The following is a 27,578-nucleotide window of genomic DNA, read 5'->3' on the forward strand; positions in this document are numbered from 1 at the left end:
TCTGCAGGACTTTAAGGGAATAGCCGTTACTTTTACTCTACTGCCCTTATACTTCTCTATGACAAGCAAGAGCCATAATCAGCTCGGGACCTCAGAACTCACTCATGGAAACTGAATCAGATATTTAGGCATAAGCAACTTTTCTCTGCTGTTTAACTCTTTTTGTTTGTTTGTTTCTTGTAACCGAAACTCTTAACAACCCTCCCCTACCTACCCCTTTCCACTTTGGTAACCACAAGTTTGTTTTCTGTGTCTGTGAGCATAGTTTCTGTGTTGCAGATACATTCAACTGTATCATGTTTGAGAGTCCACATATAAGTGATATCACATGGTATTTGCCTTTCTCTGACTTTCTCCACCCAGTATGATAAAGTTTAGGTCCATCTGTGTTGCTGCAAATGGAATTATTTCCTTATTCCTTATGGCTGAGTACCATTCCATTATACAAATGTACCACATCTTCTTTAACCATTCATCTGTCGATGGACATTTAGGTTGTTTCCTAGCCTTGGTTATTGTGAATACTACTGCTGTAAACATTAGGGTACAGGTATATTTTCCAATTAGGGTTTTTTCCAGACATGTGTCCAGGAGTGGGATTGCTGGATCATATGAGAAGTTGATTTTTAGCTTTTAAGGAAACTCCATAGTGTTCTCCATAGTGGCTGCACCAGTTTACATTCCTATCAACAGTGAAAGAGGGTTCCCTTTTCTCCCATGCAGTCCCTTTTAAAACATTAGGATAATCTTGCTCTTTTAAAGAAATACATAACAACATCTGTGAAATCCCACATTTGTTTCAAAGTAGCTGTTGATATGGAAGCTCGGGTAAAAAATGTAAAAAGCCAAGACTATAAATATATTTTTAAAAACCTTGCTGATTTTAGTAAGCTGTTAATTCAACAACTGTTTTGTTTGTTTTCTTGAAAATTTCTAATTTTGCTGGACAGTCTCACATCGTAACACATTTACTGTCTATTGACTTGACTTGAATAATAAGCCTCATAAATAAGCTAGAGTGGAGAACTGTTTAGATCTTCCGCCCATTTTTTTGATGGGGTTGTTCTCCAAAGAAGACACAGAGATGGACAAAAAAAAAAAAAAACACATGAAAAGATGTTCAACATCACTCATTATTAGAGAAATGAAAATCAAAACCACTATGAGGTACCACCTTACACCAGCCAGAATGGCCATCATCAAAAAATCTACAAATGGTAAATGCTGGAGAGGGTGTGGAGAAAAGGGAACCCTATCATACTGTTGGTAGGAATGTAAATTGGTGCAACCACTATGGAAAACAGTATGGCGATTTCCTAGAAAACCAAAAGTAGAACTACCATTTGATCCAGCAATCCCACTCCTGGGCATCTATCCAGAGAAAACCATGTCTCGAAAAGATATATGTACTCTAATGTTCATTGCAGCACTATTTTCAACAGCCAAGACATGGAAACAACCTAAATGTCCATCGACCGAGGAGTGGATCAAGAAGATGTGGAATATTACTCAGCCATTAAAAGGAAAGAAATAACAGCCTTTGCAGCAACATGGATGGACCTAGAAATTATCATGCTAAGTGAAGTCAGTCAGACAGTGAGACACCAACATCATAGGTTTTCCCTGACATGTGTAATATAAAAAAAGGACACAATGAACTTCTTTGCATAACAAATACTGACTCGCAGACTTTGAAAAACTTATGGTTTCCAAATGAGGCAGGTTGGAGGGTGGGAAGATGCACTGAGGGTTTGGGATGGAAATGCTATAAAAGTGGGTTGTGATGATCATTGTACAATTGTAAATGTCATAAAATTCACTGAATAATTAAATAAATAAAGAGAAAAAAGCTAAAGTGAAAAATTAATATTTTAACTCCATAAAATAATCTACTCAATACAAGCTGACAACAAGATATTCTAATCTCTTGGTTATAAGAACACCATTTATTTTTTTCTAATTGATTTCCTTGTTTGCATTTTATTATCATATATAGGAAAAGCTTCTCTAAAGGTACAACTTAAAATGAGTTTTATTATTTTCCTTAGAAAATGGAAACTACAAGAATCAATTCCATGTTTTTTCTCATTTGGAATAATGATTACACATACAGAACAAAGCAGAGAATAGATGTAGAAATGATGACCAAAACACATTTTTTTTCTTCTGAAAGGTCATGAAATTTTAGCTCAAACATTTTATCTCCAATTATTTGTATAATAGCTTCGATTTTACATTTTGTATTTTGTCGCTGTAACAGCCCATAGCTATCTAATTTCAGAAATCAAGGGGAAAGCCATGTTAGCTGAGTTATTTTTTGTCATTTTGTGCACCATAAAAGGTTAATCAGTGTTAATTTGAGTGTAGAGACTGAACATAATTCCACTTCACAGATTTTGCTCATTCAGCTGGAATCAGCCTCTTGGTAAGTGCTACATTTTTGTTATACCACTTTTGTAATACCACTCTATTACACTTGGCAAAAAAAAAAAAAAGTGAGACTATAAACCCTGGGGTAAGAGTTTTTACATGATCAAATCCATACATCAAGACTCAAAAAATGTACTTGTAGAGTTCCCATGGTGACTCAGTGGTTAACAAATCTGACTAGGAACCACGAAGTTGTGGGTTCGATCCCTGGCCTTACTCAGTGGTTGAGGATCTGGCGTTGCCGTGAGCTGTGGTGTAGGTCGCAGACTCAGCTCAGATCCTGAGTTGCTGTGGCTGTGGTATAGGCCAGTGGCTACAGCTCCGACTTGACTCCTAGCCTGGGAACTTCCATATGCCATGGGTGTGGCCCTAGAAAAAGGCAGAAAGATAAAAAAATTTAAAAATGTACTTGTAATTATTGATTTTTTAAAAATACATCACTAAGTAGGTACAGAAAGAACAATTTTCAAGATCTACCAGGGCCATCTAGAAATTTCATGAAAACATGACTAAAATTTCCTAAACTTAGAAAACAGCATTTCAGGAGTTCCCGTCATGGCTCAACAGCAATGAACCTGACTAGGATCCATGAGGACTCAGGTTTGATGCCTGACTTCGTTCAGTGGCTCAAGGATCCAGTGTTGCCATGAGCTGTGGTGTAGGTGGCAGATGCAGCTCAAATCCCATGTTGCTGTGGCTGTGGTATAGGATGGCAGCTACAGCTGTGATTCCACCCCTAGCCTGGAAACTTTCACATGTCACAGGTGTGGCCCTTAAAAGGAAAAAAAAAAAAAAGAAAATGAAATTTCAAATCCACATAAATTAATTCCAACTGCTTCTGTAAACAACAGCCATTTCACCCCCACCCCCAAGATTAGTACATTAGTCATCACTCTCCTAAAGTTTTGAATCTCCAGGGAGGGCATGTATTTGCCCATCCCACTGATGCTGGGTTTGGTCATGTGACTTGCTTTGGCCAATGGGACGCTGGCAGTTGAATGACTTGCACGGAGGCTTAAAATTTGTTTTCATGATATGGCTTGCCCTCTTGTGCTCTAGCTACCGCTGTGAGACAAACATGCCCTGGATTGTCCTTTGGGTTTAGAAAAGTGAGTGAACAGTGCTGCTCCAACAACCTGCAGAGCTGCTTCAAATGACTGGATGATGCATGAGAGAGAAGTAAATGTTTTAAGGTAGTGTGCCACTGAGTTTTGGTATGATGGGTTTACAAAACATTATAGTGACAATAATAGAAAAAAGAACCTTCATATTGAATTTGGGGTGGTGCCATATTTTTCTTAAGTATTAAATTAAACTTTAAGTTTGGTGGCAGACATTACTGGTTAAATGAATAAGTCTTGTTCACATTTTGCCTTTCCTTAGCCATACTCCAATTAGAAACATCTAAAACAGTTTTGGCCAATGAGATATATAAGCAGAAGTCATCTGGTGGGTCTCTTGGGAAAGCTTTTTAAATCACAGAGTTGATTGGTATATTCCTCTGGCTTGTTCGCTTTGCTTTTACTTCTCCTCTGACAATTACAAGTGCAGGATATCTGGAGAGGCAACAGACATCACAGAGACACAGAAAAGCAAGCCAACAACTGAAGGACAACAAAACAGGAAAAGAAACCATAGGATGCTCTACCAGCCTGTCTTGCTTACTCCAGTCTTCTTGTTAAATCAGAAAAATAACTCCATGTTTAAGTTCTCTAGCAAGGTTTATTGTTATTTGCAACCAAAAGTAACATTAATCAGTACTTGAAAGGATATGTAGATAGGAAGATAAATAGGTAAAACTGAATTCAAATGATCAAAAATGATGCAAGATTGTACCTAGAAATATTATTTGTCTCAGTCTAATATTAAACGTTAGGTTGAGAGAATGATCATTTTAGCTAAGAATATATAATTACTTGTAAATGAAGTCAAAACTTCAGTTTTTATATAGTAGATTTTCTTTTCCATCAGTAGACATAACACTCACGATTTATCAGATAACTTTTAAACTATACTTCGACAGAATTAATTGACAGAATCAATTTTATTTTATAATTTAAAGTTTGGAATTCTTTCCCCCATGTGAATAATTTTTCAGAAGATTAACCAGAAATAGTATCAAAACTTGATGGCATTTTTACTACACTAATTGCACCTGGTTGGGGCTTTAATTTTTAGAATAAGCCATGATGTGTGATGGACGAGATTTCAATTGGGTGGAGACCCTCAACTTTGTGATTGTAGAAATAGATGGCACAATTAACATGGTAAAACGTCAACCTAAGATTCACTCTGATCCAAGCTATCTTTTTCAATGTCATCTTTTTCTATACAGCAGCAGATTCTCCATGAAAACATACCCTTCAATTTCCTACTTTCATTTGATGCATGTAAGTAAATGTATTCAATGAGTTTCAAGTGTCAGAGAGTGCTATAAAGTGAAGGAAAATTATGGTACAATGGCTATAACTCATGAGGAGTAATAAGAGGAGAGAGTGTCTAGAATATTTGACTGAAAATGGAAGAGATTATATCCTGGTGAATGGAGTTAATTCCAAATATATTACAGTGTGGTTTTCTATCTTGTGTACTCTCTCCAACTATATTAATAAATGAAAGAATGATGAATAGTTCTGGGAACTTGTAGAAAAACTTATTAATATTTCAACATCATCACTGAGTATCTGTGTCAACACACATCAAAAATGCATGAGAAATGACTACCTATACTCCCTAGTCACACTCATTAAGAATATATGCATGAGAAATATAAATGGTATACATGAATTTACAATGCGATTTTTGGTAGGACACAAAGCAAGAAAAAAGCTACACGAAGATCTCACATGGGGAGGTACGTCAAGCAAGTGGCAGTTAATACTTGAAATCAGTTTTGTGTATGCTGTACGGTCACATGAAATATTACTAGATGTTAAATTGTGAGTCATCTCAGTAATTACTAGCACTAAATTTTTTAAAAAATATATAAAAATAGCAAAAATACACAGCCACTCTCAAAGTAGCTCATCCATTCTATCTATGATGTAACTTTGGAATCCCCTAATGAAAAAATAAAAAATAAAAGGTTTGCCTTTAAAAAGTTTGATTTCTATTTATTTTGAAATTGATCACCAAGGAGTAATAAATTCCCATTAGAATGAGGCATGGCAGTTTAAAAAACAAATCAACACTCAATTAATAATTTCCAAGTGGTTAGGAGAGCCAAACAAATAATCTGTTTATATCCATTGTATATCAAAAGAAGACGTTCAGTTCAGTTGGGGTTGGGGGGAGGTCAAACCCACCGTGCAGCATTATGCATAGACTATAAAATGCCTACCACAGAGATGAGACATAAATCACTCTTAAAACCGCAACATCTGTTTAGTAGTTTTCATAGACGGAAACTTTTATTTTATATGACTTTTTAATCACCAAAAAGATTCATGCACAAAAAATTCTGAGGATGAGCTCTCACTTACACTACAGTTGCATGATTTTCAGGGAAAAAAGTACTAATGGTTCCTAGAACCATTAGTGATAATGTACATTAAAAAAAAAAAAAAACCTTTCTAGGATAATAAATACTTTTGATTTATCAAGGGATACAAAATTAGATTTCAAGAACCCAGATCAAAAAGAAGTATGTACAAAGGAAACACACATTTTGAAATAAAAAAAAAAAGTTGTTTTGTGTTTACTTTTTGTTTGCGTGTGTTCACTGATTTTTGTTTTGGTTAAATAACTGCAGATTCCCTTAGAAAAAGATGACTTTTCTCAGAGCCTCGAAGGAAGAGCCTGAGTGGATGAAGAGATTTAGTCCTGACTCCCTCTCCTTAGGGATGGGATGGATGTTAGAATAATTAGTTGGCATTTATGGAGCTCGGTTTCTTCTGTAAAATTAAGGAATTCTCATTAACGATCTCTAGTGGTCAGTGAGTTTATACATTCCAGAATATTCCTCCCTTAGAGGAATCTGTGATTCCCTCTGCCTGGAGTGCAGTTCCTTTAGGTATCCTTGTGACTTGACCTCATTCATGCCTCTTTAGTTCTCTCTGAACATATAATCTCTCAGAGACATCTTTAAATGCCTTATGTGAACTGCCTACCACCTCCACACTGCCCAGCACCCAAATCCTGCTTCTCCCTCCCTCCACAGCACTTACTTTCTTCAGAGGTATTATATGCTTATGGTCTGTTTCCTCTACCCCCTCCACTAGAACATAAGCACCAGGAAATCAGTGATTTTGTCTGTTCTATTCAATGCTGTTCTAGTATTAAAAAAGTACCTAGCCAGGTGCTGTGTGAGCAGCTCTGGAGATACAAGGAGGACTAGGACATGCTATCTGCCCTCTGAGTAGCCAATATACTGGAAAGTCTTATATGTATGGACACAAGAGTATTCATATGTATATACATTTATATTTATACACATATATGGAAGAGATGTATATGTATACATATAAAGATGTATATGTACATACACATATGTATAAAGTTCTTTATCTTTCGATCTATCTATTTATCTATCTATATATATTGTTTAGAGCCACACTCATGGCATATGGAAGTTCAAGTTCCCAGGCTAGGGGTCATATCAGAGCTGCAGCTGCCAGCCTATGCCACAGCCACAGCAATGCCAGATCTACGTCTGCGACCTATACCACAGCTCACAGCCACACAGGATCCTTAACCCACTGAGTGAGGGCAGGAATCGAACCCTCATCCTCATGGACACTAGTCTGGTTCGTTACCACTGAGAATAATGGGCACTTGCCTATATATCAATGTATCTTTATACTACATCAATATATATCTGGGTCTAACCATGGAAGCTGCATGCAGCTAGGCACTGCTGTTCTGTATCCCCATATAGACTTTACTGTAAATGGCAAGCTTTGGGATATGCAGTGTTCAACCTGCACGACCATACCCAGCTTCCTTAAGACTGACAACTGTAAAACACAAAGTTGTTGATGCCATTCCCATCTAAAAACTATTGATGCCTCCCCACTGCCTATAGAATAAATTCATCTTTCACAACCAAGTTCCTACCCACCTCCCAAGTAGCTTCATCTCCTAGCTCTCTGCCACACTTACTTCACACCAGTCACTACGAACCAAACACCCTACCACACATCAACACTCTCATCTATTCCAGACCAACTTTATGCGCTTTTTCCCTGCCTTTCCTTCATGCTTTTATCCCATTGTGCTTGAATTCATCTCATGTATCTTGATTCTGAGCTCCTTGGGGTAAGGTACTCTGAACTAGTCATCCTGTATCCCCAGCATGAAACACAGGGTTGAATAAATGTATTAAATTATTCACTGAATGAAGACAGGACTTAATTTGCTAATTCACAAAACAGGTCAAATATCAAACAATTATCAAAAACTGATCACACTTTTCTTAATTGAAAGAGGGACCAACATTGTCCCATCCAAGCAGATAAAAGGGACTATGCACGAGGGTAAACAGTCTCCATCTTGCTATTAAATACCCAAGGACTGAGTTACTCAGTGATCATTATCTTTAACTTTTGTGTTAGTCATGTAAGTATGTTGGGCTGATGAAAGCTAAGCATACCCTTTAGACTTTACCTGTGTTCATTAACAAAACCAGGAGCTTTTTCTAACCTCACTTAGGAGGGGAACAACATAAAGTGCTTATCTCCCTGGCCAAAGAGCAAATACCCCTCAAATTTACCCGAGCGCCGCAACCCATCAGCCATGCTGTCTATCATTAGTCCATCAGAGAGCTAGACATCCATGTAAGATTCAAATCAAAGCTATTTCTTTGGTAAGACGTGAAGCGGGGATTTGAAGGTTTCAAACACATTAGGCCTGTTAAATAAAAAATGTAGCTTCTTTTTATTCTTTTCTTGGCTACACCTGCTGCATATGGAAGTTTCCAGGCTAGGGGTAGAATTGGAGCAGCAGCTACCAGCCTATGCCACAGCCACAGCAACGTGGGATCCAAGCTGCACCTCCAGATCCTTAACCCACTAAGGGAGGCCATGGATGGAACCCATATACTGACAGACATGATGTCAGGTCTTTAACCCACTGAGCCGCAATGGGAACTCCCTATAGCTTCTGCTTTTTTTTTGTGGGGGCGGGGGTCTTTTTAGGGCCACACCCACGGCCTATGGAAGTTCCCAGGCTAGGGGCTGAATAAGAGCTGCAGTTGCCCGCCTACACCACAGCCCAGCTAGGTGGGATCCCAGCTGCATCTGTGACCTACTCCACAGCTCACAGCAATGCAAGATCCTTAACCCACTGAGTGAGGCCAGGGATTAAACCCGCATCCTCATGGATATTAATCTGGTTCATTACCACTGGGCCACAATGGGAACTCCAAAAGTTACATTCTTATTGGGATTCAAGGCTCAAAAAAACACTGCTAATTTTAGACTGTTATGGTTTAAGAGATTTTAAAGGCATGACATAAAAACAGGAGTTTCCTTCTGACTGGTTTACAGTCAGACAAACTTGGATTTCAAAATAGGCTTTGTACATCACCAACGGTAGGACCTCCAAGGATACAGTAAACATCTGTGGGCTTCTGTTCCTTTTGCTTTTTATGGCCACACCCAAGGCATATGGAAGCTCCCCACCAGAGAATGAACCCCAGGTGCACCTGCGGCAATGCCGGATCCTTTAGCCCACTGCGTAGACCCAGGATTAAGCCACTTCTCTGCACCATGACCCGAGCAACTGCAGTTGGATTCTTAACCCACTGTACCAAAGTGGCAACTCCGTTTCTTTATTTGTGCAATAAAAACGGGAGCATAGGGCAAACTAAATGAAAACGATATGAGTTTTCATAAAATCTGCCTGAAAGTAGGCAGCCAATAAGAGTTCTTTTGTTTTCTTTCTTCTTTATCTCTAAGGCTAGTCTCTACTGTAATTTAAAAGACATTAATGCAGTCATACATGAGGAGATCAAGAAACAAAGACCAAGAATTTTAAAATAAGAAAAATGAAAAAAAAAAAACCAAACCTAAAAACATCCAAGATTTCTGACCCTTCTTTGATCATCAGCTGCAGCTTTCTAAATTAAGAACCATGATGTCTGAGCCAGCAATAGTCAGAAGAAAACAACAAGATATCCAAATTGCGACCTTGTCTTCTTTCAAAGAGCACCCAAGTGAAAGCGTAATAAAGATACGACTCTCCATTTCCAGAATTCACAAATCGTTTTCCTCTAAGAAGAAGGAGACTTCACACAAGCAACATAATAAAAGCAGGGGGAGGAAGACCATGTTTTGATTAGCTTAAATGTAATCAACACCGACAGGACACAGAACCATGTAAAGAGGCTACCCTTTAACAGGTGCCAATACTAGGGATGCATGCTAAGCAAAGCCAAAAGCTACTAACGCTACCAATTTATGTGGCTTTTTTTTCCCCTCTGAGAGGTATAATCAAGATCAGAGAGGGTGGAATACTCAGATATGGGTGTGAGTTATACAGGCATATGCATTTACCAATCCTGCAAAAACAGACACTGAGAAAAAAAACAGGTCCATTTCCTTCATGTCTTCATCTGCTTCCCCATCCTCTACTTCACTCCACTTCACTCTTCCCAGAACTGTCATATCTAGATCTTCCTTCTTTCGGTTGAAGGCATGTTCCTGGTTAAAGAGACATTTAACCTCTGAGTGGGGCCCTCTTTCTGAGATTCTTACTCATCTACACTTTAGTCTGAAGGAAGTTGATCATTAGTCTACACACATCAACAAATGAGGCGGATGAATGTTGGGACTTAAAGAAAAAGAAGAGAAAGGGGTACAGAAGTTAGAGGCTCTGAGTAAGAGAGCCAAATTTTACCTATTTGAAAAATATCATTGTTTTGCATAGGGGTTGAGTTAATTATAATAATTTGCTCTAATCATGTGCCTGTATGTACCTCTCTTTTTCCAAACACTTATTTCATAATTACGTTTGTCAAGTAGTTAAAGGTAATGACCCTATTTTAGCATCAGAGGAAAAAAAAAAAAGATAACCCAGACCGAAGCAAAACAGATGTTCCATGAATTGCTGAAATTTGGATTTGTCAGAACTACTAGATACATGGTCTCTGACCCTGATAGTGTCTCTACAAGTTGAAACACAAGAACAGAAGAGTTTGTCTGTGGACTTCTCCAAAGTTGGTTCTTTCCACTGATCTGCATTCACTGACACTGAGCTGATAAATGGGAAAGTGAGGGAATCAACAAAAACAGTTGAAATGATTGGTCCAAGCATATTTCAAGAGCCTCACTTCAAAAATCTATTTAAATCAAGGAGAACGTAGGTTGCTGCTCTAGCCACCAAGCAGCGTTCTCTCTCTTATTTAAGGACAAGATTATCTAAATACATTTGGGGAGGATGCAATGTTGGCTAGCAACTTCCGCATTTTAAACCGAAGGAAAATTTTTTAAGTGGAAGACTGAACAAAGGTTCATTTTAAATTCCAGCAAAATGCATAATACCCAGTATTTAGAAAACATTTATTAGCATATGAAAGTTTATGCTATGTAACTAGATTAATGTCATTTTAAAAGCCACCAAATTAAAAATTCAAGCTATGACGATTGCATGAAGCAAAGTTATGAGCCCGAATGGGAAAGGAGACAAAGAAGAGATGGAGTTGGAGACATTCACCTGAGCGTGAGCATCTTGTTGGAAGGGCTGGCCTAGCACGAGGCCACTTCTGTTCCTCTCCAGCATCAGACTTCCCTAATCCCCTCCTGTGTTATCTTCTTCCTTCTCTTCCAGGACCCTGCACTGGTGGCCCATGAGACAAAAGGCCAGCCTTTGAACCCTTCCTAAACCATGGCTTTAATTGGAGAGACAACAGCGTATTGGTTGCACAGGGCTTTTAAAATGTGCCTCCTGTACTGCACATATGAACCTGATCTCATCACCTCTCTACTTGTAGACATCCTTGTCACCTCTTAGGAAAGGTCTGCAAGTGCCAACAATAGATCCACAGATGTCTTTAGAAATCCTTGCACCTTATACATGCCAAGATGATGGTCTATCCTCTTATTATCTGATACATTATTTTATTTTATTTTATTTATATTTTTTAGGGACACATCTGCGGCATATGGAGGTTTCTAGGCTAAGGGTCGAAGCACAGCTGTAGCCGCCAGCCTGTCACAGCCACAGCAATGCAGGATCCAAGCTGCATCTGTGACCTACACCCCAGCTCACAGCAATGCTTTAACCTACTGAGTGATCCTTACTAGGTTAACCTACTGAGGGAGTCCAGGGGTTGAACCCGCGATCTTCATGGATACTAGTCAGGTTCGTTACCACTGAGCCGCAACGGGAACTTCCTGATGCAGTATTTTATTGATCATAGAATCCTAGAATGTTTTTTTGTTGGTTTGGCAGCTTCTGAGTTAACAGAAAGCATCAAGACCCAAAGGCAAAAAGAAAAGGAAGAGAAATTCATAGTGAAACAGAGATATGCATTAAAAAAATCAAAGAGAAATTAAGAAAAGAGCAAGACATGTTCACTTGAAAGTGAACTTCAGGTAAACCTAAGTACAGATTTTTAAAATAAACTCTTTAACAAGGACTATGTATTATTTACCCCAGAATAAAATTTTCCTCAGTACATTATTTTAAGTTTTGGAATGTACCTATAATTAAGAGATCTCTGTAGAACATGTTTTTCGATTCATCTAATAGTATTTTAGCTCTTCTCAGTGTTTACACACACATACTCCCCCTTTTTTTTTTTTTTTGGTTTTTAGGGCCACACCTGTGGCTTATGGAAGTTCCCAGGCTAGGGGTCGAATCAGAGCTATAGCTGCCAACCTACATCACAGCCACAGCCACTTGGGATCCAAGCCCATGTCTTTGACCTACCACCACAGCTCACGGCAATGCTGGATCCCCAACCCCCGAGTGAGGCCAGGGATCGAACCCGCATCCTCCTGGATACTAAGTGGATTTATTTCCGCTGAGCCACAATGGGAACGCCACATGCTCCTTCCTGAATGATGGTTAATTAACTATTGATGGGTCCTGGCATTCCTGGGCTTCCCAAGTGACAGCTCAGTATTCTTTACTAATCGTTTAATGAAAACACTCACATGAATAATGAATCTGGCATTTCCCTAGATACACATGCAATTTTTGTAACAGTAATAAAGGCAGGCATATGCACAGTGAGAACAAAATATTGTGGCTTACAAATGTTTTCAACAAAGCATATCGGAGAGGTTATGTTGAAAATGAAGCTCCAGTTTCTGAGGCTGCTATTTAAAGATTCACCTAAAAATATATTCATATTATAAGCACATTATATTAACAGCACACAAAATGGTTATATTTAAGACGTTAATACCATGATTTGCTCTAGAAGCTCAAAATGGAGTAAGCATCACCTAGATTTTAATAATCACAGGGTCAAACTTTATAGTTTGAAATAAGAGAAACAGATAAAACTATAACACATATACAGGTTACATATATAATGACTAGGAAAACAAAATGATTAAAATGTCTGTGGAACTTATGATTCATTTCAGAATTGAACCATATCATTATTTAGTCTAATTTAAAGGTGAGAACATGGAATCCTTGATCTTAAGATTTAGCTCCCACAAAACCACAATCGCTGTGCTGTCACTGAATTGGGGATAAGGCAAGTGGCACTGCCAGCACTTAAATACGATCTCAGCCACCCCTCTGATTTAATGCCTCAGTTTAACATTGGCTTTGGAGAAACTAAGTTACACAACCAGTTATTTGAACAAATGAGAGAAAACGTGTTTTTTTTGGGGGGGGGAGTTTGGGTTTTTTTGTTTTTGTTTTTCTTTTTGTGTCTCTTGGGAGCTGCACCCACAGCATATGGAAGTTTCCAGGCTAGGGGTCAAATTAGAGCTACAGCTGCTGACCTACATCACAGCCACAGCCACAGCAACTCGGGATCCGTGCCTTGTCTGTGTCCTACCCCACAGCTCACAGCAATGCTGGATCCTTAACCCACTGAGCGAGGCCAGAGATTGAGCCCATGTCCGCATGGTTACTAGTCAGGTTCATTAACCACTGAGCCATGACGGGAGCTCCCAGAAAAAAGTGTCTTATGTATGTTCGGGTGGAAGAATATGATTGGTAATAGACATTACAGGCACTCTTAGAAAAAGATCTGTTTGGGAGTTTGAAATCCTAAACGTGGTCTTGTCACCACTTATTATATGACTTTGGACAAGTCATTGAACTTCTCTGTTCGTCTGTGTCTTCATTTGCAAAATTAGCAGAGACCCTTGTAATATTATACTTCCTAGTTGCTGTGTACTTACACTACACACTATTACTGTTATTGCTCCCACTAATAATAATATAATTTCACCCTTCCTCGAGGCTTCCATCTGTTAGACCTTCGCAATTCACTTTTCACGCCTGGTAACTGTGTCACGCCCTCCCAAAAGTCCTGTAAGGACGTATTCTTTCTTACTACAGATGAAGAAACATCTGAGTGGGCAGCTGACCGGCTACATGTCACATGGCTATGGAGAACCTGAATGTGATTTTGAATCCAAATCTTTCTGACTGCATACTTCATTACATTCTCTATATCCTGTTTCCTCTAATATATATCTTTGTTTATATACATAGACATACATATGTAAATACGTAATACACATATTAACTATATAACATAAAGACCTATTATTCATTTTACACACACACACACACACACAAGCTTTAAATTCGAAAATGCCTTAATTTTTTTTAAAAAAAAAATTTCATGGCCTAATGCATGAAAAAGAGTAAATATTTTGTCTTCATTTGGGAAAAAGGAATTAACATATGGGAGGTTACAAGATCATTTTAAATAAAGTGTTAACTTGTGTGTCAGCAGTAACAGTGAACAGTGGCCTTTTCTTTTTTTGCTTTTTAGGGCTACACCCTCGGCATATGGAAGTTCCCAGGCTAGGGGTGAAATCAGAGCTACAGCTGCCGGCCTGTACCATAGCCACAGCAATGCCGGATCCTTAACCCACTGAGCAAGGCTGGGGATCAAAGCCTCATCCTTATGGGTACTAGTTGGGCTTGTTCCTGCTGAGCTGCAACGGGAACTCCAGTGGCTTAATTTAAATCCTCTTCTTTCAAGATTACATTATTAAAAATTATGCTAGAGAAAAGATTTACAGGGACTAGTTAAAGGTTCAATTCTAGGTACAGAATTAACAATGATGAAAAAGCAGCTAATTTTTTTTTTAATAAACAAGAGCTAAAACCTAAACCTGCGTTATAGTTAAAGGAGAAAAGATCCAATTGCATAGGATTTGAATTTTTCAAAGGAGTAACATGTTACCTTCCAAACGTAAAATTTCAAAAAAGCGATTTAGTACTTTCCTACCAACCCGAGATAATAATGTTTGTCATATTTTATTGCTCTTGACTCCTCTATACAAATAATGAGCATGATGGTGATCATTGGAGAGTGACATTGAAAAAGAACAATACATATTTTTTCAGAGTTAAGGAGAAGGGGCAGAACGTATTAAGGAAGAAGTCTCATCTCTATTCAAAACACCAATATTCAGCTTCGGAAAATACTCCACGTTTCCTCTCATCTCCTCCCAAAGAACACAAGGCTGATTGGAAAGAGGCTGCTGACACGCGTGCCCACTCAGAGCTAGAATGACATGTCTGGGGAACAGGAGATGGTGCTGTTTCCATTATCCATTGAACACCTTGGCAATTCTTATTGCATCCTGAGAATGTGATACTTACTCTTGTACTGCTCTGGCTATGGAAAGGGCCGTAGATCCAGTTTCATTAACGCTATCTAAGGTCACATTTGGCAGGTCATCATCATCACTGTCACTTTTACTTTGTCTGGGAGATAGGCCTCGGGGGTCCATTTGTGCTGGGAAAAAAAGGCATATATAACGAATTAAAATTAGTGTGCAGAAAATTACCCTTGTCCTGGACCAACATCAAGCATGGACTGTCTCTTCTGTGTATATCACACACATGGAATTCTCTAGAAATCCCAGGAATTAGCGAAAGCGACGGATTTTATGGGCTGAGCACGCACTGATGCTTTTCCCTGGTTCACCTGATGTACAAAAGCTCCACAGAGCTCTCGGCAGTTTCAGGGGATCCTTACAGAACAGAAATCATCCCATCCACCAGATTACGTGCTTCTGAGTGGTCAGAAGCTGATTAAGTAGCTCACGAGTTACTGATTCACCCTCTGGCTTCTTCTTGCTTCTGCTGCCAGAGTTCTGGCCACTTCACTGCACATCAGCACTTTCCCTGAAAGGTGGAGAGCCGGAGGGAGAGAAGGGTTTCTGTGCTTATAGCTCTCATCAGAAGCTGAAAGAAGAGCAAGGTTTACAAGGCTCACATAAAGGTTTACGTATTTTTCATACTTGAGTGAATGACTGTCTTGCAGTTCATTGCTGCTCTAAGTGGAGATCTGAGTGCAGGAAAATGACAGAAGTAGTAGCATTTTTAACGTGTTTATATGTGCTAGAAAGTGCTTCTGATCCAGCAATCTCACTCCTGGGCATCTATCCAGAGAAAACCACGACTCGTGAAAACACATGTCCTCCAATGTTCATTGCAGCACTATCTGCAATAGCCAAGACATGGAAACAACCTAAATGTCCATCGACAGAGGAGTGGATCAAGAAGATGTGGTACATATACACGATGGAATACTACTCAGCCATTAAAAGGAAAGAAGTAACAGCATTTTTAGCAACATGGATGGACTTAGAAATGACCACACTAAATGAAGTCAGTCTGACAACGAGACACCAACATCAAATGCTATCACTTACATGTGACATCTGAAAAAAGGACAGAATGAATTTCTTTGCAGAACAGATACTGACTCGCAGACTTTGAAAAACTTATGGTTTCCAAAGGAGAAAGTGTGGGGGGTGGGGAGGATGCGCTGGGGGTGTGGGATGGAAAGACTATAAAACTGGATTGTGATGATCATTGTACAACTATAAAGGTAATAAATTCATTGAGTAATAAAAAAAAAAAAGCACCCTTCATCTCTATCCTAATCTCATTTTCCAAAAAGGCATTTCAGATAAGCGTCTCCTCCCGCCCCAAACTTGCTAAAGCCAGAAACAGCCTGGGGTCCTGACCTCCGGGCATCAGGACCATCGGATTCTTTCAAATGAGAGGATTACCATCAACATTTAATACATTCATGCATACTTTTCAACAAGTAGACTTCACTTCCACTTTCTTCTCCTCAGGAACAGCTTCAGCCACCACCACCTAGGATTTCCATCAGCCCACACACCTCAAGCCAAGATGCACACCTTCTAAATTCAAAGCATAGCACTAGCTACATAATGGCATTGCTAAAATACATGACTTCAACCCCCGGCCAGCTCCAACCAGATTTCTGCTCTTCAAAGCTGCCTACAAAAGATTTCTAAAACCACCACTAGTTGCAAAGAAAAGCATAATGCACTTAAAATCACGGTTGCAGTGACATTTGGGTCCATTTACAATTTCACATTTTTCTCCAGTCTTTTTTGTTTGTTTGTTTTGTTTTGTTACTGTTCATTGTACCTTAGGTAGAGCCACAGGGAAAAGCTGGTATTTTTTTAACCCACAAAAGACCTATTTGTTATGATTCGACCTAACATTTACATTATGAATAGAAAAACCAGGCGTTCCCGTTGTGGCGCAGCAGAAACGAACCCAACTAGGAACCATGAGGTTGCAGGTTTGATCCTTGGCCTCACTCAGTGGGTTAAGGTTCCAGTGTTGCCATGAGCTGTGGTGTAGGTTGCAGACACAGCTCGAATTCTGCGTTGCTGTGGCTCTGGTATAGGCCGGCGGCTACAGCTCTGATGCAACCTGCAGCCTGGAACTCTCCATATATCACAGATGTGGCTCTAAAAAGCAAAAAAAAAAAAAAAATCCCAAACAGAACAAAATCATACCTTGAGAGTCTGGACATATTTCTAACTAAATTTGCAACTTAAATCTGTTGAACCTAGTGTGCTCATGTACTTAACATACATGCTGCCTGTAGGTATAAACACATCAAGTGTGCTTTGAATAATGGAAATGCTTCACCAATACTGGTTAAAGGAAAGAGAAAATAATGAAACTAACCTAAAGCAGTGGCCCTTTGCTAATGGCAAATCTGCCTACTCAAGGCATCTTTGACAATGTCTACAGACACACTGATTTGCTATAACTTGAGGGGAGGGACTTGCTACAGCATCTCGCAGGCAGAAGCCAAGGATGCTGCTAGGTATCCTACAATATACAGGACAGTCGGGGCCCCTCAACAAGTGTCAATAGCAGGCTGAGAAACTGACCCAGAGGTTTAAGCGTCTGGATATAAAGGTGTTCAATCTGATGGCTTTCTATTGCAATTAACTATGTTCTCGTTTCCAAGTCACCAGGAAAGAAACGAAATCAAACAATGGATTATCTGTACTTTTCGGTTCCATCTTCAAATAACACAAGACACTGTCACGTGCCTCAGCACTCACGGCTCCCACCAATTCAGCATTCACTTTCTCAAATACCAGGAATGATGCAGTGATGCTCATTAAGAGTTCTTGAATGTTGTCTCTGTACCATTTAGTGGGAACAAAGACTGCTCCCATCTGATCGTGACGATTCCTTAGGAGAAGGATGCTGGAGACACCTTTGGCAGAGGAAAAGTAACCAGGTCCACAACCATTCAATAGCAGAGAGCTACTTAAGCAGTCAGTCATTCCAAGGGCACTGAAGGCATCAAATCCTTTAGGATTTATTTAGGATATAGGCAACCGAAACTGGGTCAGACTAACTTCTATTACATGAATGTCCTGGAAAGACACTGAGCAGCTCACAGAATGGAAGGTAAAGATGAACAATCTACACTCAGGGAGCCCAGGATACAAAGATGATACAGGCATTTTGACCAGGAATTCACACAAAGTTTCCTCTGGGGCAATCCTGGTATAAAATGATTCATTTACCAGTTGTTCATAACTGGTCACATTCAACTATGAAAATGAGGATCAGACCTATCTAGGCTTCCACATCACGTATTGTGTGGTGGTACATATACACCTGAAAACATCAATGACGTAACACTGAAAGTTCTTAAGACACCATTGCACTACGATGCCCTTGCCGAGATAGCAAATGAACAAACAGCCCAAGTAAAGAGAATATTCTGGTGGCCTTATTTTGACCAAGACAACTAGAGCTCTCATAGATAAATAATAGAACTCAAGGAAGAGGCAGGAGAAACGAATGTGACTGGCATCCATGAGGATACAGGTTCGATCCCTGGCCTTGCTCAGTGGGTTAAGGATCCAGCGCTGCTGTGAGCTGTGGTGCAGGTTGCAGAGGTGGCTCGGATCTGACATTCCTGTGGCTGTGGTGTAGGCCGGTGGCCACGGCTCCAATTTGACCCGTAGCCTGGGAACCTCCATACGCTGTAGGTGCGACCCTAAAAAGACAAAAATAAAAATGGAAGAGAGAGACAGTAGTTAATCTATGAGCAATTTGGCTCTGAAAGTTAAAGTCTAGCTGTCTGAAAGATTCCCTAAAACTCATGTGAGAGTTGATCATCCGAATTATGTTATGTTTATATCTTAATGAAAGTTTAAAATATGTTAAATATGATATCTTTTCTGATGTACTTTTTAGGAACATTATAATTGAGGATTTCTTTCCAATATTTTCAATAAATATTATGAAATACATCTGCTGCCATCATGCTGAGAAACTCTTTTTACCCATACCTTCAGCCAAGTCGAGGAAGTAATTAGAAAGGCTTTTAAAAATCTGCATTGCTGATTAGGTCAGATGATTAGCTTATCTACATACTTGCATAATTCTACTCTATTTTTATTAAATGTGTGGTAAGGACATCTACCCTAGTTAACCTCCATTAGTCTTTGCGCTTCACAGCTCTAAATTTAGGGAACACCAATTCTCCAAGGTGCCCGGGGCAGAGAAAATGGAAAAACTCCCTGGGCACCAGAACCCCAAACATCCCTACTTCCCTCAGAGGGAAAGCAGCAGGTAGAGTTCCCCTCATGGCTCAGTGGTAATGAACACAATTAGTTATGTGTTCCACAATGAAGTTCCCTTCTTCATGGGACAATGCGGGTTCGATCCCTGGCCTTGCTCATTGTGTTAAGGATCTGATGTTGCCGTGAGCTGTGGTGCAGGCAGCAGTGGAGGCTCGGATCTGGCATTGCTGTGGCTGTGGTGTAGGCTGGCAGCTTCAGCTCGGATTCAATCCCTAGCTTGGGAACTTCCATATGCTGTGGGTGTGGCCCTAAAAAAAAGAGCAAAAAAATAAAATAAAATAAAACTAAGCCGCAGGTGATCCATAAGCACCTGGAAAGAATTTACATTTGAGACTTGGTTCCTCTTACACGAAAAAGGGATCAGGCAGTTGTGGGTACTGCAGTGCTTTGCTGGCGGAAGTGTCATTCTGAGGTTAGAGAGACTGGGAAGACTGTGTGAGCTGCACGCTAGGTCGCAAAATCTGGGGCCTTAACTGCAGAACCCCAACATCTGAAAATGATCCAACGTATTCTCTCAAACACCGCCTATGGTCAACTGTTCCTGTAAATATCACCTCCATAAATCTTGTCTCCCTGTTCCATGCTCTCATGTGGCTCCTTCCCAGAGTGACTCTGGACTTGGCTAGATGACCTGAAGTCATTGTAGACTGACCGGATACCTTCTGGCCAGCAGATAACCGCATTCATAGGAGTGACTAGCATGAGAACTTGCCCAGCTAAACCCATTCCAAATTTATGACTCACAGCACTGTGAACAAAAAAAATCGTTGTCATTTTTTTTTTTTTCTGCTTTTTAGGGCCCCACCTGAGGCATATGAAAGTTCCCAGGCTAGGGGTTGAATTGGCTGCTGGCCTACCCCACAGCCACAGCAACTCAGGATCCCCAAGCCACTCAGCGAGGCCAGGGATCAAACCCTCGTCCTCATGGATACTAGTTGAGTTTGTTTCCTCTGGGCCACAATGGGAACTCCTAATAGTTGCGATCTTAATCTACTAAATTTGTTACGCAGCAATACCAAATCAATGCAGTCTGCTGCTCTCCCAGTTCCTTCCAGTGAGTTCCTGGCAGTGACATGGACAGACTTCTATTGCAATTATAGTCAGTCCATTACAATCCTTTCTATTCTCCTCCCAAGAGGGAACCTGGCCTCAAGTGGCATGCATTTAAGTGGGCTACTCAGACAATAAAGGAGAAGAAATGCCACATATTACTTTGCATTATTTACTCCTTAATCCCAAATACATAAAACATATCGACAGCTGTTTTGTCTTTAGAAGCGTCTTCACTGATCCTTGACTGTGCCTCAAGTGGGCTTTTATGGGAAGGGGCCAATCGTTGGCATTACCACTCTGGTGAACAAAGCTTTTTTACCCAAGTTCATAGTTCATGGGAGCCTCATACGGGCAGACCTTCAGGTGCATGGCTACTCAAAGCTTTGGTTCCTATATTTGCTTTTTTAAAGAACTCATGAGACATTTCAACTTCGCCCATCCCCTCACCTAAGAGTGGAATGACAGGTGGAATGGCATCGGTGTCCATTCTCATCTCCCCCATCTAAGCCTAACTGCGCTTCTTGCTCTTCCAACTTTCTGAGAATGAAATGGCCCATTTAGCTATTCTTTTTTTTCTTTTTTTCTTTTTAGGGCTGCATATGTGGCATATGGAAGTTCCCAGGCTAGCGGCTGAATGGGAGCTACAGCTGCCAGCCTACACCGGGATCTGAGCTGCGTCTGCGACCTACACCACAGCTCACTGCAACCCCGCATCCTTAACCCACTGAGGGAGGCCAGGGATGGAACTTGCATCCTCATGGATACTAGTCCAATTCATTTCTGCTGCACCACAAGGGGAACTCCCCATTCAGCTATTCTTAGAGGAAGTTTTTCCATAAGTCACCATATTTAACGTGTACAAGACAATACACTTTGAATATACATGGACACTCACAGACTCACGTTTCTGAATCAGAAGGAATTATCCGATCCCCTTACCCCACCCGCTACACCAGGGCTGGAGGGGAAAGGGAGGCATGCAGATGGAAGGGGTGTGAGGCAGGGGGATGGGCAGCGGCTGCAGTGCTTCCAGCCTCTCTCGTTCCCTGTCGGCCACTGTCAGGCTGCCTACCGCCTACAGCTGCCCTCATTGCTCACCCTGCCAAGGCTGAAGTGTGTCCCAGTTAGAGAAACCCTGGTTTCCAGGAGGGTCACTGTTTTCTACTAGAAATAAGGGCAGTGGGAAAATGAGGTGGGAGGTATGGAAATGGAAAGTGAATGCATGGGGGGAAGAATTCCCAGCATCACAGAGTAGAAGCGTCCTCCTCCAGCGCCTTCTACGTAAGAACCACTCAAGAAAGGGCACTGTTTTAAGAAAACTCGGATCTGGCTTCAGAGAACATGGGTGTGACTTTTGGCCCTGCCACTTGTCACTTGCAGCTATCTGACCTCGAGCAACTGATTTCCCCACGAACCCACAGTATCTTTCCCTGCCATCGATGCTGTGAGGAGTCAATGAAATCATACGTGCAAAGCATTTAGTACCCTGCCTGGCACTTAGCAGCCAATCATCATTCTGTTTGATTCTGACAGTAAGCTGACTTCAACCATCCCTTATACAATTCTTTTTTTTTTTTTTTGTCTTTTTGCCTTTTCTGGGGCTGCTCCTGCGGCACATGGAGGTTCCCAGGCTAGGGATCCAATCGGAGCTGCAGCCACCAGCCTACACCAGAGCCATAGCATCGCGGGATCCGAGCCATGTCTGCAACCTACACCACAGCTCATGGCAATGCCGGATTGTTAACCCACTAAGCAAGGCCAGGGATCGAACCCGCAACCTCATGGTTCCTAGTCAGATTCGTTAACCACTGTGCCACGATGGGAACTCCCATCCCTTATACAATTCTATTCGCAAATCCCCCATTTTCTCTTGGACTTTTTCAAATGAGGAGGTTTCTTTTTAAATGGACCCAAACTGAAAACACCTCTACAGAACACATGTTGGATAATACATAAAACCGCTACTTCTCTTAATACAAACTTTCTCAGGCTTAAAATGGTTTGACCTAAGATTTTTTAACTTAACAACAGAATGAAAGTGATACACATTCATGAGAAACTGTACTCAGAATTCACATTGTGGTTCAGTGAAAATGAGCCTGACTAGTATCCATGAGGATGCGGGTTTGATCCCTGGCCTCGCTCAGTGGGTTAAGGACCCAGGGTTGCCATGAGCTGTGGTGTAGGTCATAGACATGGCTCAGATCCTAAGTTGCAGTATCTGTGGTGTAGGCCAGCAGCCGTATCTCTGATTCAACCCCTAGCCTGGGAACTTCCATATGCTGCAGGTGCAGCCCTTAAAGATCAAAAAGAAAGAAACTGTACTTAAAATTTTGACTTTTGCTCTTTTCTGGACTAGTGATAGGCCCTACCACACTCTCTCATGATGCTGAACAGGGCAGTGAGCCCCAGCTCCTAGCATACACCCAATCACAACTGTTAACAACTGATATATTTACAACCATCTTTGTACTTTCAGAACTGTATTCCATAAATTACATGAAATATTCAACCCTTTATTATAAAGGAGGCTTTGTATTAGATGGTTCTTCCCAACAGCAGACTCATGGAAGTTCTCTGAGCACATTTCAGGGAGGCAAGGCTAAGCTCTGATGTTCAATAAGTAAGGTCTGTTTTCGACTTAAGAGAGCTTCGAGTTTTGGTGGGTTTGTTGAGATGTCACCCCATCGTAAGTCAAGGAAGATCTGTATTCAGTCAACAGATACATAGTGGGGACCTCAGAGGCTCCAGGCTCTCTTCAAAGTGTTGGAAAGAAAGCAGAGAGTAAGGTAAATAAATATTCCTGCTTTCACAATGAGGGGCGACAGATAATAAAAACAAACAAATGCGAAACCACGTCCTCTGTCAGAAAATAAAGCAGGGAAGGAAGCTAGGGGCCACTGAGAGGCAAGGGACAGTTTTAGAGAGGGTGGCCAGGGGTCTCAGGAGAAGATGACATCTGATCTAGGACCTGGAGGAGTTGAGGGAGGTTGTGGTTTATTTTGGGATTCCTGGGGGTGGAGCAGCCCAGGCAGAGCAAACAACAGGTACAAATCTCTGAGGTGGGAGCAAGTTTTAAATGACTGAGGATCTGCAAAGAGTTTACAGCTGGAGCTGAGAAACAGAGCACAAAGTGCATGAGGCCAGACAGAGGAGGGGGTGCAGGATGGCCAATGGAAGGGTGTGTGTGTGTGTGTGTGTGTGTGTGTGTGTGTGTGTGTGTGTCTTTTTAGGGTTGCATCCACAGCATATGGAGTTCCCAGGCCAGGGGTCAAATCTCTATCTCTATCTATCTATCTATCTATCTATCTATCTATCTATATATTTTTTTAGGGCCATACCCACGGCATATGGAAGTTCAAGTTCCCAGGCTAGGGGCTGAATCAGAGAGGAAGCTGCCAGGCTTTGCCATAGCCACAGCAACACCAGATCTAAGCTGTGTCTGTGACCTACACTACAGCTCACAGCAACGCTGGATCCTTAACCCACTGAGCAGGGCCAGGGATCCAACCCACTTCCCCATGGATGCTATTGGGTTCATTACCACTGAGCCACAATGGAAACTCTTAGATTTTGAGCTTTGTTCTGGGTGGGAGAGGAAGCCATTGGAATGCTTTAAGCAAAAGAATGACATGACCTGAATTATATCATTTGATAAGGACCACCCTGGCTATAGGTGCACAGGGCGAGATCTAGATAGAGATACATGCACGAAAATCATCAGCTGTGTTAAGACTAATAGTTCCTACAAACCACACCAGTGTTTCTCTCTTTGGTCACCTCAATTAAAACTTAGGACTTTATTACCTGAAGGGCTTGGAAGCACACTCTTCATAAAGTCTTTGTACAACTGATATTCTGACCTCAGATGGTCTCAGAATACCAATTCCTCAAATATACACTTGATTTTCCTAGCATCTCCAGAAAGACAATGAGAGAACCATTTCTGAGTCGATAAAGCTTGACTCAAAGGGTGGTGAACTGCAAGATCAGAACCGGCTCCTCTGGGTCCCCTTCTACTTACTGATGTCTCCACTATGCTGTCTTTTACTCTCTTTACTTTTGTTGCTGCTAATAGACTGTATGCCTCTACCTAGCAACTGGGCTTGTCTATATAACCCCCCCATAGAAGATTTAAAAATTCAATCCATTATGTAAATAAATCCTGGGGTACTGGTATCCTGTAGATAAAATATGCATTTTATTCATTTTTTTCCCCTATTCCTATTTGCACACTTGACAGTGTAATGGCTTCTGTTCCCATTCGATTAAGAAATAACCTCATAATGTTCTTTTAATTCCCTAGGGCAAGGTCCCTTTCTTACTGACAATGCCATTGGACCTTGGACCTCTGGGCAGCTTTCAAGACTGTTAGCTCTCTTTATCATCACTCTGGCCTCTTTTCTTTTTTTCTTTTTCTTTTATTTTTGTCTTTTGTCTTATTTTTAGAGCCGCACCCACAGCATACGGAGGTTCCCAGGCTAGGGGTCGAATCAGAGCTGTCGCTGCTGGCCTACACCACAGCCACAGCAACGCTGGATCCAAGCCACATCTGCGACCTACACCACAGCTCAGGGCAATACTGGAACCTTAACCCCCTGGGTGAGGCCAGGGATTGAACCTGCAACCTCATGGTTCCTAGTCAGATTCGATTCTGCTGCACCACAACGGGAACTCCCACTCTGGCCTCTTCTTAAATCTCTACTCCTCCACACTCCCCTTGATTTCAGGGATGGGCACACAAAGGCCTGTGGGCCTTGCAATCTACTTTTGTAAATAAAGTTTTATTCCACCCCAGTCCTGATTTTGTCTCCAGCTGCTTTGGGGCTACCATGGCAGAGCTGAGTAGTTGGCACAGAAGCCATATGGCTCACCATAGAATACCATCTGGCCTTTTAGAAAAAGCCTTTGCTGACTCTGCTGCAGACTGTTTAATTCTCTTGGGTGTCTCTGCCTCTTACCTTCTTCATCTCCTCTTTCTGCATAAACCCAATTGTTAGTTTCCCCTTCAGATTCCTTCCTCTACCTACCCCCTTATTTCTTTCTTTTCTTTTTTTTTTTTTTTTTTTTTGTCTTTTAGGGCCACACCAGTGGCATATGGAGGTTCCCAGGCTAGGGGTCTAATCGAAGCTGTGGCCGCTGGCCTATACCAGAACCACAGCAACACGGGATCTGAGCCGTGTCTGCGACCTACACCACAGCTCACGGCAACACCAGATCCTTAACCCACTGAGCGAGGCCAGGGATTGAACCCGAGTCCTCATAGATGCTAGTTAGGTTTGTTAACCACTGAGCCATGATGGGAACTCCGTTTTTTTTGGCTGTTGTTTTTTTTTTTCCCAGCCTCTCTTCATTGGTGAGCTTCTCAGTAATTCCACAATTTCTATAATTTTGATACTGTCTCAGAGGAAATGAACACCAAATCCATGTTCCCAGCCTTCACCTCTGCCCCAAACCCTTGGTTTATTTATATTCATATATCCAACATCCTCCTCCATCGGAATGGCCAAAAGTCATTTCAAACTTCAGTCCTATTCTTCCCTGAAGTCTCAATGGACAGATCCATCATTCTCCTGGCCACCCACGTTCAGAGCTCTCATTTCCTGCGTCCCCACCATTCAATGGGCTGCTCATTTCTATGGCTTTTATCCCACAGTTTATCTGGAGCCACTTCCTTTCTCTTCATACTGCTTCTCAATAAACTTCCTCAAAGTCCAACTAGGTACGTTTGTCTTACCTAGTGTTTCTCTAGTAATGAAATGAATGGTTTCCTCAAACCATTCCTTATTTGAAAGTCTTGAATTTTCCCCAACACCAAAACAAATAAGGCTCAGCAGCCCTCCCCAACTGTTTCACAGTTTCATTCTTCATGTGGAACTCTTAGGAGTTTTATCTCCAAAGCTCCTTAATCCAGCTACACATGACTTTCCCCTTCTACTTCCACTTCAGTCAACACAATTCTACACTCTTCCTGCAGAAGGAAACTTTCTTCATGAACTTTCCCTTCACTTTCTAACAAAATGTAAACTCTCCTTTTAAAAGAATACTCATAAAGCCCTGGGTACTATATCTAAGTCACTTGTGGTGGAGCTTGAGGGAGGATAACATGAGAAAAAGAAATGTATACATAGGTGTATGTATGTGTGACTGGGTCACTTCGCTGTACAGCAGAAAACTGACGGAACGCTGTCAACCAACTATAATGGCCAAAATAAAAATCACTTAAAAAACGAAAACAACAAAAGGTCAAGAGATGTTAGTGGCCATAACTGAAGAGAAGGTGCCATATAATTATTCCAATTGTAAGGAAATAAATTTAACCACCACTAATTTTGGGGAGAAAAGAAACACACTGATAATGCGTATCTGTTATCCTTATGGCACTCCTGCATTTTGAATTATTAAACCTATACTTACTTTACATCTCTCCTTATTCTGTCTACTCCTTAAAAGGAGACACTGCATTGACTGTATTCCCTTGTACACAGTAAAAAGTAGTATTTACTGATGAAGATGATGGTAATAATTGCAGATGTCTATTGAAAATGATTACCGTGGTTTCCAGGTGGCAAAAAGAGTCTGTCCCAGAATGATACAAATTTCTATTTCACATTTTACTTTAAAACTTACAGCCTGGCTTACACTCTAAGATTTATGTTTGTCAAGGGACAGTCACAATCATGGAATTTCTATTACTCTATAAAGTCTTAGATAATTATACACATATTTTTTTTGGTTTGTACAGGTCATAGGATCACATGAGAATGAAAATATTCATCCTTTTTGGTCACCTTTTAAGCGAAATTATATTGAATGGGATTTTCTTTCCTTTCATGAAAATACTGTAAATGCATCAACATACCTATCATTTCTGTAATATGAGTTACTGTTTGGAAACGGCAATGAAGGAATTCAATCATTTGAAATTCAGCTTAAAAATGAATGTTTATTGAGCTTATCACAACAGCAACTAGGGTTTTCATTTTTTTCAAGAATCCTGACTCAAACTGCTTTTCTTAGTTATACAAAGAAAATGAAGAGAGATTTACAATT

General features: G+C 40.8%; 1 protein-coding gene across 11 annotated transcripts in view; it reads right to left on the reverse strand.

The window, feature by feature from the left end:
* KLF12 (KLF transcription factor 12) overlaps window positions 1–27,578 on the reverse strand; it is a 495,578-nt gene that overhangs the window by 127,907 nt on the left and 340,093 nt on the right. For all 11 annotated transcript variants that reach the window (XM_047756500.1, XM_047756501.1, XM_047756499.1 and 8 more), the window contains one exon: window positions 15,181–15,316. In XM_047756500.1, the coding sequence (XP_047612456.1) occupies window positions 15,181–15,316 (136 nt within the window). The remainder of the gene's footprint in view (window positions 1–15,180; window positions 15,317–27,578) is intronic.

This window comes from Phacochoerus africanus, chromosome 13 (genome assembly GCF_016906955.1).
Source record: "Phacochoerus africanus isolate WHEZ1 chromosome 13, ROS_Pafr_v1, whole genome shotgun sequence".
Classification (NCBI taxonomy): domain Eukaryota; kingdom Metazoa; phylum Chordata; class Mammalia; order Artiodactyla; family Suidae; genus Phacochoerus; species Phacochoerus africanus.